The sequence below is a fragment of the Sciurus carolinensis genome, chromosome 17 (assembly GCF_902686445.1).
Source record: "Sciurus carolinensis chromosome 17, mSciCar1.2, whole genome shotgun sequence".
Lineage (NCBI taxonomy): Eukaryota > Metazoa > Chordata > Mammalia > Rodentia > Sciuridae > Sciurus > Sciurus carolinensis.
In genome coordinates this window covers 3,761,899-3,777,519 of record NC_062229.1, presented here as the reverse complement: position 1 = coordinate 3,777,519, position 15,621 = coordinate 3,761,899, and the positions used below count along the sequence as shown (strand labels likewise).

General features: G+C 54.1%; 1 protein-coding gene across 4 annotated transcripts; it reads left to right on the top strand.

The window, feature by feature from the left end:
* Nucleotides 1-256: 256 nt before the first annotated feature.
* Slc25a23 (solute carrier family 25 member 23) lies at nucleotides 257-13,786 on the top strand. Of its 4 annotated transcripts, none has more exons than XM_047531927.1 (11): nucleotides 257-621; nucleotides 1,700-1,826; nucleotides 2,374-2,461; nucleotides 2,840-2,951; nucleotides 4,073-4,231; nucleotides 4,317-4,469; nucleotides 4,685-4,792; nucleotides 5,667-5,834; nucleotides 10,419-10,569; nucleotides 11,633-11,813; nucleotides 12,446-13,786. In XM_047531927.1, exons 1-11 carry the CDS (start codon nucleotides 466-468, stop codon nucleotides 12,579-12,581), a joined length of 1,539 nt encoding a protein of 512 aa, XP_047387883.1. In that variant the 5' UTR covers nucleotides 257-465; the 3' UTR covers nucleotides 12,582-13,786. The 4 variants fall into 4 exon arrangements, with proteins under 4 accessions (XP_047387883.1, XP_047387885.1, XP_047387884.1 ...); XM_047531929.1 differs by having other exon boundaries at nucleotides 12,430-13,786; XM_047531928.1 differs by having other exon boundaries at nucleotides 12,403-13,786.
* The last annotated feature ends 1,835 nt before the right edge of the window (nucleotides 13,787-15,621 follow it).

Below are 15,621 nucleotides of genomic sequence, written 5' to 3'. Positions count from 1 at the left end.
GGGAGGTCCAGTGGAAAGAGATTATAAAACCCAAAACCTGACATCTCCCTCCCGCGCTCTCTTTAGGGAAGGAGAAAAGGGTAAACTGAGGTAAGCAAGTGGAACTCTAAAACCAGAACTGAGAACACTGAATTCCCTATCCTCTCTTCTCAAAATAAGTCCTGGGGCTCTGGGGCTGTGCAAAACCGGAGCATCCTAGACATCCCTCCCCACGCCCCCAGCTCCGCCCTCGGTACCACACACCCGCCCCATGCGGGTCGGAGGAGGAGACGCAAGTTCTGGCGCGGGCGGCGACGGCTAGCAGTTAGCACCTCTAGCAAGTGCCAGAGCCCCGCAGGCAGCGCAGAGGCTGCGGTGCCAGTGGCCGCGGGGCTAGTCCTGCGGGGTCCCGGGGGGGAGGGGGAGCCGCAAAGCCCCCGCTGAGGCCGCCGCGGCCGGGCCTCCCCTCCCCCCCGGGCAGGCGCCATGCGGGGGGGCGCAGGTGACGCGGAGCGGCAGCAGCGCTGGGGTCGTCTGTTCGAGGAGCTGGACAGTAACAAGGATGGCCGCGTGGACGTACACGAGTTGCGCCAGGGACTGGCCAGGCTGGGCGGGGGCGATCCAGACCGTGGCGCCCAACAGGTACTCTCGCCGGGACCCCTCATGGCGCACTGCGCTGTGGCCCCCGCCCGCCCAGTAACCCGAGACCCTGAATGGGGCGGCCGGAGCCGCCTGGGACTACCTGTAGCTGGACTCCAGGACCTGTCTCGGTTCCCTTCCCCCTGCCCACCCGTGCTTGGCCTAACGGGATCGCAAGACAGGGCCGCCAAGGCCCCAGGCCTGCAATTTGGCTGCCAGCACCTGGTACCCTCGGGGATGGGGGATGTCCGCCAGGGAATAGAGCTGGGAGCTTTTCTGCCCACCGTCTGTGACACACCCTCCTCTGGCCTTCGCACAGCCCAAGACATGCCCTGCTCCTACATCCAGAGGACACGCCCTCCCACCCTCGGGGCACCCACTGCCCTCCTAGCCAGCTGCCCCCGTCTCTCTGTTTACATTCCCAGCCTGCCCTTTCCTAGGCCTGGCTCATTGCCCCAGCTAGGGACTCCAGCCTGTCCGAGGCCACCCTCAGCTGTTATGTACCTTTGGAGGCAGAAACTTGCCTTCTCTCCCCTGCCTTGCAGGTGTCCCTCATACCTGTAGCTCCCAGGTGTCCCTGAAGCAGCTCCACAGCATCCTTGCCACCTTCAGTCCAAACTCCCACTTTCCAGATGGGTAATATGGAGACCCTGTGGTGGCTTGGCTGGGATCTGTCGTGCCCCACATTGCCCAGGGCTGTTTCTAAAGGGAACCCCTGAAACTGCCCTGTGAACAGGTTTTGTTTTGTTTTGTTTTGTTTCATAAGAGACAGCTGGGAGGACAGGCTTTGGAGGAACCCAAGGTTACCACTTCCCAGCTCTGTGACCTTGAACCAGTTTCTTGACTTTGCAGAGCCTCAGTTTGCTTGCCAGGAAAACTGGACAATGCCATGCACCTCGCATACCTATTGTGGTCTTGGGCGTCTTGCTGGGAAGTGAGCTGATGTGGGAGGGGTGATGTTCCCTGTTCCCTTCCTCCAGGTGCTGGGGGCTCAGGGTTCCTGTGGAATGATGCTCACTGTGCCTCCTCCAGGTGGGGGAGCAGCCTCCTGGAGCCCCTATGTCCTCCTCCCTTCTGCCAGGGACTCTCCCCTGAGGGTGACACTGATCCAGACAGCGGGCTCAACCTGGAGGAATTCACCCGTTACCTGCAGGAGCGGGAACAGCGCCTGCTACTTATGTTCCACAGCCTTGACCGGAACCAGGACGGTAAAGCCAGTCTGCAGGCAGGGGGATGGGGCCTATGGGGTTAGAACTGGCAGCGCTGGAGGAGGGGGCAGGGCTGCCTCTCCCTGATGACTCACCGGCTATTTTGGGAATTCTTCTCACCCTCAACTAGGTGGTTCGAGTCCCAGACAGCCCATTCCACTTCTTTTCCATTCCTGAGTGGGGACCCTGGTTTTTCCCCTTAGGTATTTCTCAGGGACAAAGATCCCCCATATTGCTTCTAGGTTTCCTATGGGGCAGATACCCCCCAAGCATCATCTGTGGGTTCTAAGTATTGTCTTTTAATCCCTGTGACATAGGGACCCCTGCGGTTGCCACTGGATTCATTCACTCAGAGCAGAGGGCTCCCCAGTACTGCCTAAATCTTCCACCACGCAGTCTCTGCAACCTTGGGTGCACGCCTCACCCTGGGTTTCTGGACCCCCTAGTCTCGCTAGACCATGCCCCATTCCAAGCTGCCCTGATCCTTGGTCCTGGGGTACCCCAGGATTGCCACGCTCGCTCTTCCCAACCTCTGAGCCCTCTGCAGGTCACATCGATGTCTCTGAGATTCAGCAGAGTTTCCGAGCTCTGGGCATTTCCATCTCACTGGAGCAGGCGGAAAAAATTCTACACAGGTAAGTCACTGGAGTTTCAGAATCCTGGGCCCCAGAAATCCCAGAAACTCAGGCCCCTCGGGCCCCTCAGTCACTTCCATATTCCGGGCCCCAGACCCAGTTCCAGAGCGGGTAGAGTTGAGTTGGGTTTGAAGTCAGACAGATCTTGGGCCAGTTGCTTGACTCTGAGCCTCAGGCTCCTCCTCTGCAAGATAAGGGTAATAATTCAAGTCCCCAGGAGGCTCGCTTGGCATGAAGAAGCAACACAGGGCAACCCAGGGAGTGTGATTAGAACAGTCCAAGAAGTTCAGGGAGCTCTCAGTGTGCCCCAAACCTGCAAGACCTGGCAGCACCTCGCCCCAGTGTCAGGCACTGAGATTGTCCCCACCCCAACCCCAGCATGGACCGTGACGGCACGATGACCATTGACTGGCAGGAATGGCGTGACCACTTCCTTTTGCATTCCCTGGAAAATGTGGAAGATGTGCTGTATTTCTGGAAGCATTCCACGGTGAGATGGGGGCTGCATTCGCAGCCTGGGAGCTGTGTCCTCTTCCCTGGTGGGCTTGCTGCAGGCTCCTTGGGGCTTAGAAGGGCTGGGCTGGGACTCCCAAGATGGAGAAGGAACTGGGAGCAGCTGGGGGCAAAGCTGGTTCCTCTCTTCCTTCATTTGGGGTCCAGGAGCCTGGGGCATCTCTGCTGTCTAATTGGAAACATTCAGACTCACTCAGGGCTCCAGTCAGAGGCCTCCAGGAGTAGCTGGAGGGGTTTGAGGATACAAGGAAGAAAGAACTCACCAGATGGGGTTCCACATCGCTCCCTTTCTGCTGGATTCTCTCTGCCTGCATAATGGATTCTGCTACTGAACATAAAAATTAGAACGCCATTGGCTTTGGAGGGTCCAATGGGATCCACTGGAAGTAGGGAGGGGATCCATCCATGGGATCTGATGAGATCCAGAGACTTCCACCCCAGAAGATCCATAGGAGCCTTGACAGGGAGTTCTATCAGTGGAATCTAAAGGGAGAATGACTTCTGGGGGGCACTTCCTATGGAGAAGATCTCTGAGAGATCTTATGAGGTCCCTGGAAGGATCTGCTGGGGTCTTTACATGGGAAATTCCTGGTTGGATCTTGTGTAGTACTGAAAGGATCTTCTGGAATCTTTATATGGGAGGCCCTTTAAGGGGATCCTTTAGTGGGATCTGATAACTCTGGAGAGATTATGTGGCAGTTGCTTGAGTGGGATCCTTTAATGGAATTGGAGGAACTTTCTGTGGAATTTTGTGGGTCCTTTGGTGAGATTTTGTAGATCCTTTGGTGGAATTTGATGGCTCCTTAGTGAGATTTAGTGGATCCTTTGTGAGGTTTGGTGGATCCTTCAGTTAGATTTGCGGAGATCTCCAAGAGGGATCTCAGGCTGCTCACAGGGAGGCCACTGGGTTGGGTGTTTTGGTGGCACCCGGTGGAATCCAGGAAGGCTCTTCTGTGCTTTCCAAGCGAGATCCATTGACGGGCTCTCTGGGGCGTTCCGGGAGTCATAGAGGAGACTCCACAATCTAGGGCTGAATTGCTTCTTCCCACCTCCACCATGATGTGACATCATGACATGACATCACACCAATGTCCTCAGGTTCTGGACATTGGTGAATGCCTGACGGTACCAGATGAGTTCTCAAAGCAGGAGAAGCTGACGGGCATGTGGTGGAAGCAGCTGGTGGCTGGTGCAGTGGCAGGCGCTGTCTCACGGACAGGCACAGCTCCTTTGGACCGCCTCAAGGTCTTCATGCAGGTGAGGGGCCCTGGAGGGAGCTGCCCCCTCCCCCAGGCCTGGGACCTCGGAGGGAATCGCAGAGCTGCCTTTCCTCCCCACTCAGGTCCACGCCTCAAAGACCAACAGACTCAACGTCCTTGGGGGGCTGCGAAGCATGATCCAGGAAGGGGGTGTCCTCTCCCTGTGGCGTGGCAATGGCATCAACGTGCTCAAGATCGCCCCTGAGTCAGCTGTCAAGTTCATGGCCTACGAGCAGGTGAGGGCAGGCTAGGCAGAGTGCTTGGCATGGGGAAGCCTGGGGTACATTCGGGGACCTGTGTGTGGGCTCATGGATGGGGGATGGTCGGGGTCCCCCAAAGTGGGTGTTTGCTCCCTGCACAATGCCCATCGCAGTGCTGTGGAAGCCAGGGAACAGCAGAGCCCCCGAAAGGCTCCACCTAAGGGTCCACCCACCGTGTCTCCCACCCTCAGATCAAGCACGCCATCCGAGGACAGCAGGAGACTCTGCAGGTGCAGGAGCGCTTTGTGGCTGGCTCCCTGGCCGGTGCCACAGCCCAAACCATCATCTACCCCATGGAGGTGAGGGGGAGAGGCTCTGGAAGGAGCTGTCCTGGCGAATCCACTCCTCCTTCCACACCATGCATGGGGATTGTAACTTCTCCCAGGTCAGGACCTTGACCCCTGTGGTGGCTGCCACACCATTTCAGGCCTGGCTTACCCACGTGTTGCCGTCTGAGCCATAACTTCTGGGGACCATGGTGCTGGTTGGACTGAACAATAGTCAGGCAGCCAGCCATTTATGGATATGCCCTGTCTGAGGATAGAATGCTTGTTCCCAGGGAGTATCATTTCTAGGCATCACTACTTTCAGATAAATCATTTCAGGTTTCAGGTTGTATAGTATACCATTAAGATTTTGAAAGTGACAGGAAATTCAGACAACATGAGTAAAATCTCGAGATGATAAGTCAGGCCTGGAAGGGTGGCTTCAGATTGTTAGAGAACCAGGTCCTTCTGTCTACCTTATTATTCCACCAACATGGCAAGTAGCACACACCTCATGGACCAACATGGCTGCTTGTGCTCCACTCATATATTCCACATTCCAGCTAAGAAGGAATAAGCCACAAAGGACGGAACAACCCCCTCACCTTTGAGGATACCTTCTGAAAGTCATGCATAGCTCTTTTTTCTTCTTATTTCATGGTGCAGGACCTGGTAATGTGGCTACTAAGAAGCCAGGAAGTGTAGTTTTTCTCGCTAGTGGTTATGTGCTTGCCAAAAGTTGTTCTTCTATTATTAAGGAAGAAGGGAACAAGACATTGGGGGACAATCAGTGATGGCTGCCACAGGTCACTCTAGGAGTACCAGCTCTAGATGTCTTCATTCCCGCATGTGTGGTTTGGGCAGGGGGTGGGGACCAGCTTTCCCAGGGATAACTGAATTTTCACAGGTGCTGAAGACGCGACTGACCCTGCGCCGGACTGGTCAGTACAAGGGGCTGCTGGACTGTGCGCTGCGGATCCTGGAGCGAGAAGGGCCCCGCGCCTTCTACCGAGGCTACCTGCCCAACGTGCTGGGCATCATCCCTTATGCGGGCATCGATCTGGCCGTCTATGAGGTCTGTGGCAGCCCCCCCGCTTCCTCCCCTGTGATCTGCCCACAGGCCCCCCTCTTCCCTTGGGGAACCCCTCCATGCACTGCACTCCCCATCCAGCCAGGCATCGCTGCAAGAAAGTCTGACTTATAGTTCAGCCCTCTGTGGTCCCCTGGGAGTTGGGGACCACTCTAGTTGACAAGCATCATGAGAGCAGGCAAAGGTGAGGCTCAAAGGTGTGCATGGACCAGAGCCAGGCTCCCTCCGGGCTGGTGAATTCTTCAGGGCCCGCCCGCTTCGGCATCGACCGCCACTACAGAAACTGAGCCCAGCACCCGGTGGGAGTGGGGAGGTGTGCTGTTTCTCCATGAGTCTCGTCTGTTGCTCAGCCTCCTCCTGGTGGGGTCATCAGGTCCTCCCAATTAGGGCGGATGCAGATGCCCCCATGAGTCCTCCCCGAATCTCTCTTGGGTGTTTGTTTGTTTAGTACAGGGGATTGCACTCAGGGGCACTTAACCACTGAGCCACATTTCCAGCCCTTTTATATTTTGTTTAGAGACAGGGTCTTGTAAGTTGCATAGGGCCTCACTAAGTTGCCGAGGCTGGCCTTGAACTCGAGATTCTCCTGCCTCAGCTCCCATCGCTGGGATGATAGGTGTGGCCACCGCGCTTGGACTCCCCAGACCTTTCTATCCAGGACAGGCCAGCTTCCCGCGTGAGAGCCGTGCAGTTACCAAGGGTCCTGCACTCAGAGGTGCCCACACCTGAGTGGTTCTCTGCTTAGGTCATCTTGAAATTCTTAGTAATTTTTTTAACATAGGACCCTGTGTTTTGCAATGGATCCCACAAATTGTGCAGTCCGAGTCTGTCCCTGCTGTCTGTGCCCACCCTCCCGGTTCCCAGCATCAGGGCAGTGGGAGGAGACAGGCCCTGTTCCCCCACTGTGTTCGGACCTCCACTTCTTCCTCTGGCCCTTCACTCGTCCACTGAGCCTGTCCAGCGAGCACCCGCTGTGTGCCTGGTCCCGGTGCTCACTGCCACAGGACATGGAACGAGACCTGTGTAACCCCTGCCCTCCTGGGACGCGCACCCCGTCACCCAGTAAATAAGAGAGTCTCAGCTCCCAAGAGGCTCCCAGAAGATGCAAGACAGGATTTGTCCTCAGACGCAGTGGCGGGCTGGTGGCACTGGAGCCCAGCAGGCAGTGCGCCCTCAGCAGGGAGAGGGAGGAGCGCAGCAGGGGCCGCAGGGAGGCAGAGCAGGGATGCACTTGGCCGCCTGGAGGGCCCAAGTCTTGAGTGGCCCAGGGAGCTGCTCAGCACAGGTGAGCTCAGAAGGTCAGCAGGGACTCTGTGGAGGATTTGGGTTTGTCCTAAGTACAGTGGAAAACTTGAGGGTTGGGAGGAGAAATAGGATGTGACCCTATTTAATACGTTTTTCTTCCAAAAAAAGAAGTTCAAGTGGCTAAGAAGCTTAAGAAGCCCTGTGTCCTCTTGGAGTTTCAAAATCTGTTAGTCCCTTTACAGCTCTGACAAGTCCTGCAGTGAAGTGATGTAACAACTATTTTAGAACCTCTTCAACAGAGCCACTCACCTCCCACCCTGCCCCCACCCCTGTGCGCTGGCGATGGAACCCAGGGTTCCATCTCTACCACTGAGCTGCCCCCCAGCCCCAGAACAGCTCTTTGTAACTCATTTAACATCTATTTGACAAATGCTGCTTCAGACCCTAAAGACCACCATTAAAATTGCAAAGGCAAACCTAGAGGGTGGCCAGTGCCTGTAGTCCTAGCTACTCGGGAGGCTGAGGTAGGAGGATTACTTCAGCCCAGGAGTTAGAGGCCACCCTAGGCAATACAGATAGACTGTAAGACCCCACCTCAATACAAAACACGTAAAATAGCTACCTACTATTTTTTATTTTATTTATTTCTTTGCAAAGAAAGACAGTAAACGCTTGCCTGTATTCTCTAGGCTACACCTAGGCCAGACATTACTAATCTATCCCAGCACTGAGTCCCTCTCAGAACATTTCCAGTTCCAGGCAGACACTTACCAATGAATTAAAACTCACCTAGGAAATGAAACCTACAAGCCACCCCAGTGACAAGGCACAAAAGGTCTTATCCTTACAAAGTCCTTGGCAGGGAAGTGGGGGAGTGGCTGACTAGCAGGCACCAGGCCCTGGTTTTAATCCCCAGCACCCCTCCCCCGCCACAAAAAAAAAAAAGACAAGAAGGCTTTGGCAGAAGGCTTCAGAAGGGATTAACCACCCTAAAGACTAAGCACATGGTTCTGGAGTCACTGGCTCTGAATGTTTAGTCTCACCTTGATTTTGTAGCTTCAGGCAAGTAACTTCCCCTGACCCTTCATTTCTACAGAATAGACAGTAGGAGAAATTCTCTGCCCTGGAGATATGCTGCGGAGACTGGCCCCAGGGCAAGTGGCGTATTTGGAGGAGGTTAATGGGGAAAGGCACCAACACGGGGTGTGTGTATCTGTTTCCCAGGGCTGCTGCAACAAAGTATCAGCAACCGTTGGGTTAGAACAATGGAAAGGCGTCTCCCAGTCCTGGAGGTCAGAAGCCCAAATTCGAGTGTCCAGAGCCATCCTCCCCTGGGGCTGGCGGAGCCTCCCTCCCGCCTCCTCCCAGCGGCTGCCCCTCACCATCCTTGCCATCACTGGCCTTCCTTTTGTTTTTGTCTTTTGACACCAGTCCCAAGGTCGCACTGTGTTGCCTAGGCTGCCCCTTAAACTCCTGGGCTCAAGCGACGCCCCACCTCAGCCTCCCAGGCGCCCGGCAGCACTCCTTGACTGGAGACGACGCTAGCCTCTGTCTCCGGTCGCCAGGCTTTCTCAACCTCGTGTGTCTCTGCAGCTCTTCTTTTATTTCTGCACAAAGAGCTCATCCTACTCATCTTTGCCAGTGACATCTGCAAAGACCCTGTTTGCAAAGATCAGGTCTAAGATGCCGGAGGCTAAGCTGTCAGCAGAGCCAGGTGTGATGGCACAGACCTGTCATCCCAGCTACCTGGGAGGCCTGAGGCAGGCGGATTGCTCTGCTAGACCAGCAAATTCGCAACAAAATGACAGGGCTGGGCTGCAGCTCAGTGGTTGGTGCTTGCATAGCGTGTGCAAGGCCCTGGATCCCTCCCCCATACTGCAGGGGGAAAAAGAGCCACATACGTTTAGGGGGTTCACGGTTCACAATGGTGTGTTATCAAGCAAGCTGCCACTCTTGGCAAGCACAGCTCAACCCCCCTGGGGTCCTCTGGCAGAGAACACACCCCACAGGGGCCGAGGAGCTGGAGTACCGATCGGCCCAGCCAGAGCTTTGATGGCTGCTTCCGGGGTTGCGGATTCCCCAGCTCTGGCCTCCTGTTGGCTGGTGCTCAGAGCGTCCTGGTCTGGGTGCAGAGAAGGTCCTCAGGCAGCCCATGGGTGCTGGCAGGCAGCCATCAGGAGGTCTAATCCAAGGCAGAGGAGGAGGGAGGGACACCCACAGCGGTGGCCACAGACACCCACGTTGGAGGGCGCGTTCCTTTCATATTCATTTCCTGTGGCTAAAACTGCCACAAACCTAGTGGCTTAAAACAATACAAATGTATTAGCTTACAATTAGGAAAGTCAGAAGTTCAAAATGGGAGTCCTGCTGGGCTTTATAAAATTGAGGCCCCGGACTTTTCAGAGGTTCTGGAGAAAACTTTCTTTACCTTTTGCAGCTTTTAGAGGCGCCCGCACCCCACACAGCTCATGTGGCCCCTTCCTCCACATTCTGAGAAAGTGTAGAATCTTCTAATCAATCAATCAACCTCTGCCTCTGTCTTCATTATTTTTTTTTAAACTGGGGGTGGAACCCAGGACCTTGTGCCTGCTAGGCGAGTGCTCCACCACTGAACTCTGCACCCCCACCTTTTAAATTTTTATTTTGAGACAAGGTCTAAGTTGCCCAGGCTGGTCTCACACTTGGGATCGTCCTGCCCCAGCCCCTCCAGTACATAGGACCACGGGCGTGCGGCCCATCCGGCTTCGCATCTGCTTTTTTGACTCTGGCTTTCGTTTGTTGCTTGTTGCTGGGTGCTGGGAACCGCGCCCAGAGCCTCTCACGTGGGCTTCACCACTGAGCTACACCCCACCCCACCTTCTCTTGACTCTCTTTTTTGGTAGTTTAGACAGTGTGCCTTTGTTTATTTTTATGCGGCGCTAAGGATCAAACCCAATACCTCACATGTGCTAGGCAAGCGCTCTGCCACCAGCTATAGCCCAACCCCTTCTGATAAGGATCCTGTGATGATAGTGAACCCACCCAGGACATCCAGGATAATTTCTCATCTCAAAATCCTTGACCTCAACCTAGCAAAGTCCTTTGTGCCACAGAAAGTAACCGCTGCACAGGTTCCAAGGGACCCGTGCAGGCAGAGCACAGGGGACTCTCATTCCACCTGCCACCCACAGTGGGGGTTAAGTGAAGGCGTGCAGGTCACGTGCCTGCAGAGTCCAAGGACGCGCTGTGTACTGACTGGGCAAGCACCAAGCTGGCCACAAGGTCTACAGAGCCAGGGCCCTGAACTCCCACTCCCAACCCACGCTACTCCTTTCTCCACTCCAGACCCTGAAGAACCGCTGGCTCCAGCAATATAGCCACGAATCGGCAAACCCAGGGATCCTCGTGCTCCTGGCCTGCGGTACCATCTCCAGCACCTGTGGCCAGATAGCCAGTTATCCCCTGGCCCTGGTCCGGACCCGCATGCAGGCCCAAGGTGAGGGCTGGGGAGGGAGGATGGAGCAGGGGAGTGGCCGCCTGGGGTCCACCTTCTCTTCCCCAGCTCCTCACAGGTAGAGTCCTGGGCTGGACTCCTCCTGGATTTGGATGGCCTCAATAAGTCCTGCCTCTTCTCTGGGCCTCTGGGAAGGGGAGTCCTCTACCCTCAGGAAGCTGAGGATTAACCGGCAGGACAGACATGAGAGTTCTGGCAGAGGTTCTTGGCAGTCAGCCAGAGGCTGCTGCTGGCCTGTGAGGCCTCCCGGGCTGGTATCGAGCTTCTATTTGCAAGGCTGAGTTACAGCAAGGCAGGGTCAGGGAGAGGCTGAGAACCAGGTTAAGGAAATTCAGGGTCAGGTTGGTTACTGTTTTTCTCTGCATTTTTCTTTTATGGGTTCTTTTACCCCTCCCTGAATCTGTTTTGAGAATTTCCTTGGGAATTTTAGCATTTGTGTTTTGTGGTTACCAGGGAGGGATCAGTAAATAGGAGAGACGTGGTCCCCATCTTCATGAAGTTCAGGCTGGAGAGGAGGAAAGATGCTAAATAAATCATTCCATAATTAACCTTCGATTTAGGGTTGAGTAAAGGGGAGGAAGAGGCTCCTGACTTGGACTAGGGAGCCAGGGAGAGCTCCCTTGAAGAGCTGGCTTTGCAATAGAGATTGGGAAGATGACTAGGAGTTAGCTGGGAAGAGGAGCGGGAACTGACTGCCAGGAGGAGGATGTTTCTACCTCCTCCCACCACACACACACACTCTGTTTCAATTCATCCCCAAATTTGGGCCCTCAAGATTAGCAGCCAGTTCCAAGGACCATAGAAGTCCCGACTCTGACGGGGGGTTGCTGCTCAGTGGTAGAGTGCTTGCCTAGTACGCACACGGCCCTGGGTTCCATCCCAGCACTGTGGGGAGACTAAAAAGTCCCCACTCTCCGTGGGAGGTTCAACTGTTGGTCTAGCCCTCCTTCCTCCTGTGGCAGTGGCCACCTGGCCCGGCCCTGAGGGGTATGAGGGAGGGGAGAGGGAGGAGCTTCAGCCTTACGTGGTCCCTGCACCCTCCCAGCCTCCACCGAGGGCTCCCCGCAGCTCTCCATGATGAGTCTGCTCCGTCACATCCTGTCCCAGGAGGGAGTGTGGGGCCTCTACCGGGGCATTGCCCCCAACTTCATGAAGGTCATTCCAGCTGTGAGCATCTCCTATGTGGTCTACGAGAACATGAAGCAGGCCCTGGGGGTCACGTCCAGGTGAGGGACCCGGAGCCCATCCCCCACCCCAAGACCCCTCACCCAGTCATGATGACCCCCCAGACTGATGTCCTTGGCCACTGGAGACCAATGGCCCAATCAGTGGATCCTAGTCCAAACCACTGGATCCCTGCACTTTAGCCACAGGATCCCAGTACCCAAATCCTGGATCCTCACCCCCCATACCCTAACCATTGAATCACAGGATCCCCACACTTTGACCACTGGATCCCAATACTCCAACTCTATATCTCAGATCTCTGTACCCCAACTGCTGAATCCCACACTTCAGCAACTTAAATCCAATACCAGAACCACAAGATCCAAAATTATCCACACCCCGTCCCTTCATCCCCTACCTCCCAAATCCCTAGATCCTGCATTCCTACATTCCAGAGTTGGATCCTACATTTCCCTGCCCTACCCACTGGGTCCTGGACCTCCACTCTTAATCACTAGATCCCCCACAACTTGGTGAATGGATCCCAATACCCCAACCACGGGAACGTACATCCCCTGTACCTCATCATCCTGATCCCAGCTCCCTCAGGTACCAGATCCAGTGCCCTCATGTAGCACTGGATCCTAGATCCCCAACCCCACTGGCGAATCACAGATCGCCATGCCTCAAGCCCTGTCTCCAAGCTCAGCCACTGGATTCTGGATGTCAAGAAACCTCAGCCACCGGATCCTGACAGTGCAATGCCTAGATCCTGGGGCCCCCACCACTGGATCCAGATCCCCTCACCCCAACCACTGGATTCCTGAATTCCTTTACCTCGACACTGGGTCCCAGATCCTTCTGCTTCGACTGCTGGATCCCTACATTTCAAGCACTATGCCCTCTGCCCCCTACCACTGGATCTTGGATTCCCAAGCCCCAACCCACTGGATTCTGGCTCCTAAAACCACAAATGTGGGACCCAACAGCACAGCAAGTGGATCCTGGCAGCTGTAGCTGCTGGATTCCAGATTCTAGATCCCAAATTCCCTTGCCCCAGTCACTGGATACTGAAACAAACCCCAGTCCTTCCAGGCACTGAATCCCAAGATCTTGACCCCTGTACCTGGAATGCTCAGACCCCCAGTCTAGATCCCAGAAGGCCAATCACAGCATCCTGATCCCACATATCCCCATCCCAGATATATACGGGAGCCTACCATGACACAGGATCACAGTCTAGGGAGCCCTGGGGAGGCCCAGGTCCCAGCTCCCTGGCTCCAGAAAACCCAGGGGATCTGCCCCATGTCTTCATGTAGCTCATGGCCAGGCAGCAAGAGAGGAGACGTGGCTCCCAGGACCACATGGATGCTTGACCCCCACCCCCTCCTCAGCATGGCCTCACCTCCTGGCCCTGGGGGATACTGCTCCCTCCGACCACCCCACCCCACCCCCTGCAGCATCTTCCATCCCCCACCCACCTGATCAGCTCACAACCCCAGAGCCTAAGTCCCTCTGGAGGGTCCAGCCACTCGTTCTTAGGGGCTGGCAAAGAGGCAGTCTGAGGCCAGAGGCATTCGGGGGATCTCCCCACCCCAGCACTGCCAGCCCTTCTGGGGCTTCAAAGATCTGCGAGCCAGGAACAAACCCTCATCGACTATCCTTCCCTAAACTCAAGCATCTGATTATGCAAAAACAAACAAAAAAGCCAAATCCCCAAACTCACTCCAGGTCTATTTTTCTATCAGAGAGAGGAGCAAAACCCCCACCCCCAAACCCAAGCCCCCAACTCCCCCCACCCCAGACCTTCTGCACTTTATTGTTGGATTCTGAGCTTAGGATGATGGGGCCCCTCTCTCCACTGCTACCCAGTTCATGGGTTACCCCATTAAGGGACTGTGAAAGAGGAACTAGGATGTTGGGGGCTAGAGGACCCCTGGCTTCCACCTCCTCCACCAACACTATGCCCCCTCCCTGCCTGTGTGTGTTATTTCAAAGGAAAAGAACAAAAAGAATAAATTTTCTAAGCTCTTTCATTGTGTTTTCTTTTCTGAAAAGAGGTGGGTGGATTTGGGACCACATCAACCCAGAGCGAGGGGACAGGAGGCTGTTTCTCATCACATGCACACGCAGCTCCAAGCACAGGCAAGACTCCCTCCCCAGCCTTGTCTTTACGTCTGTCTGTGAAGCAGGAGCAGGGAGGGAGTCTCTATTCATGGCCTCTTCCAATTTTTCTGGTTTTTTTTCCTGATTCTCCATGTGCATTAGTTTTCTAGAGCTGTCATAACATATTACCACAAACCAAGTGGTTTAAAAAATTTTGTTAGAACATTTTTATTGTTGTAAAATATACATGACATAAAACTTACCATCTTGGGGCTGGGGCTGTGGCTCAGTGGTAGATCGCTTGCCTAGCACATTGTGAGGCACTGGGTTCCATCCTTAGCACCACATAAAAATAAGTAAATAAAATGAAGGTATTTTAAATAACTAAAACTAGTTAAAAAACAAAAAACAAAAAACTTACCATTTTGCCAGGCACAGTGGTGCATGCCTGTAATCCCAGTGACTCGGGAGGCTGAGGCAGGAGGATCACAAGTCCAAAACCAGCCTCAAAACTTAGCAAGGCCCTAGACAACTTAGCAAGACCCTGTCTCAAAATAAAATATAAAAATGGTTGGGGATGGGACTCGGTGGTTAAGCAGCCCTGGGTTCAATCCCTGGTACCAATAATAATAATCATTTTTAAAATAACACAACATTAAGCACGTTTAAGTTCACAATCCAGTGGCATTAAGTGCTTTCACGATGTTTTGCAGCTGTCCCCACCATCCATCTCCAGAATTTTCCATCTCCCCAAACTCTGGCCCCTTCAACACTAACTTCCCAGCCCCTCCCCAATCCCTGGCACCCACACGCTGCTTCCTGTCTCCATGGAGCTGACAACTCCAGGGTCCTCCTGTGGGTGGATCCTGCAGCACGTGGTGGCCTTTTGTGTCCAGCTCACTGAGCTCCAGGTCCTCAAGGCCAACCACACAGTCACGGGTGTCAGAACCCTTGCCTTTCTGTGGCTGAATACTACTCCATTGTGGGAGTAGCCATTCATCCATCCATGGACAGTCTACCATTTGGCTATTGTGAATAAAATACAAATTCATCCCTGACAGTTCAGGAGGCTGGAGGTCTGCAGTCAAGGTGCTGGCTGGGGCCAGTCTCCCTGAAGCCGCCTGGCAGGCTAGCAGTCCTTGGTGTTCCTTCGCTTATAGAGGCATCGCTCCCAGACCCGCCTGCTTTCATGTGGCCTCCGTCATGTGTCTGCATTTCTGTGTCTGAATTCCCCTATTCTGGCAATGATGCCGGTCACTGGATGAGAACCCACCCTCATCCAGGCAACCTCACTGTATCTTTGCATCTGCAAAGACCCTGTTTCTAAATGAGGTAACATTCCCAGGTTCCAGAGGTTAGAACTTGAACACTTCTCTTGGAGGATACAATTCAACCCACAACAGCAAGCAACTGGAATTCATTGTTGAAAGAAATAGAATATTCGTAATGTGTATAGGAATAGATCAATGATTGATAGACACAGAGATAATCAGTACATACATACATCGTGATAAGACTACAGTTGGTCCTCTACATCCACATGCTTTGCATCCATGAATTCAACCAACCTTGGGTGGAAAATACTCAAGAAAATCACATCTGTATTTAACATATACAGACTTTTTGTTGTTGCTGGTATCCCTAGGTAATACAGTAATTCAACTACCTACCTAGCACTTACATTGTGCTAGGTGCTAGAAGTCATTGAGAGATGGCTTCAAGTTAAGGCGCATGTACCTAGGTTCTATGCAAATGATCCAC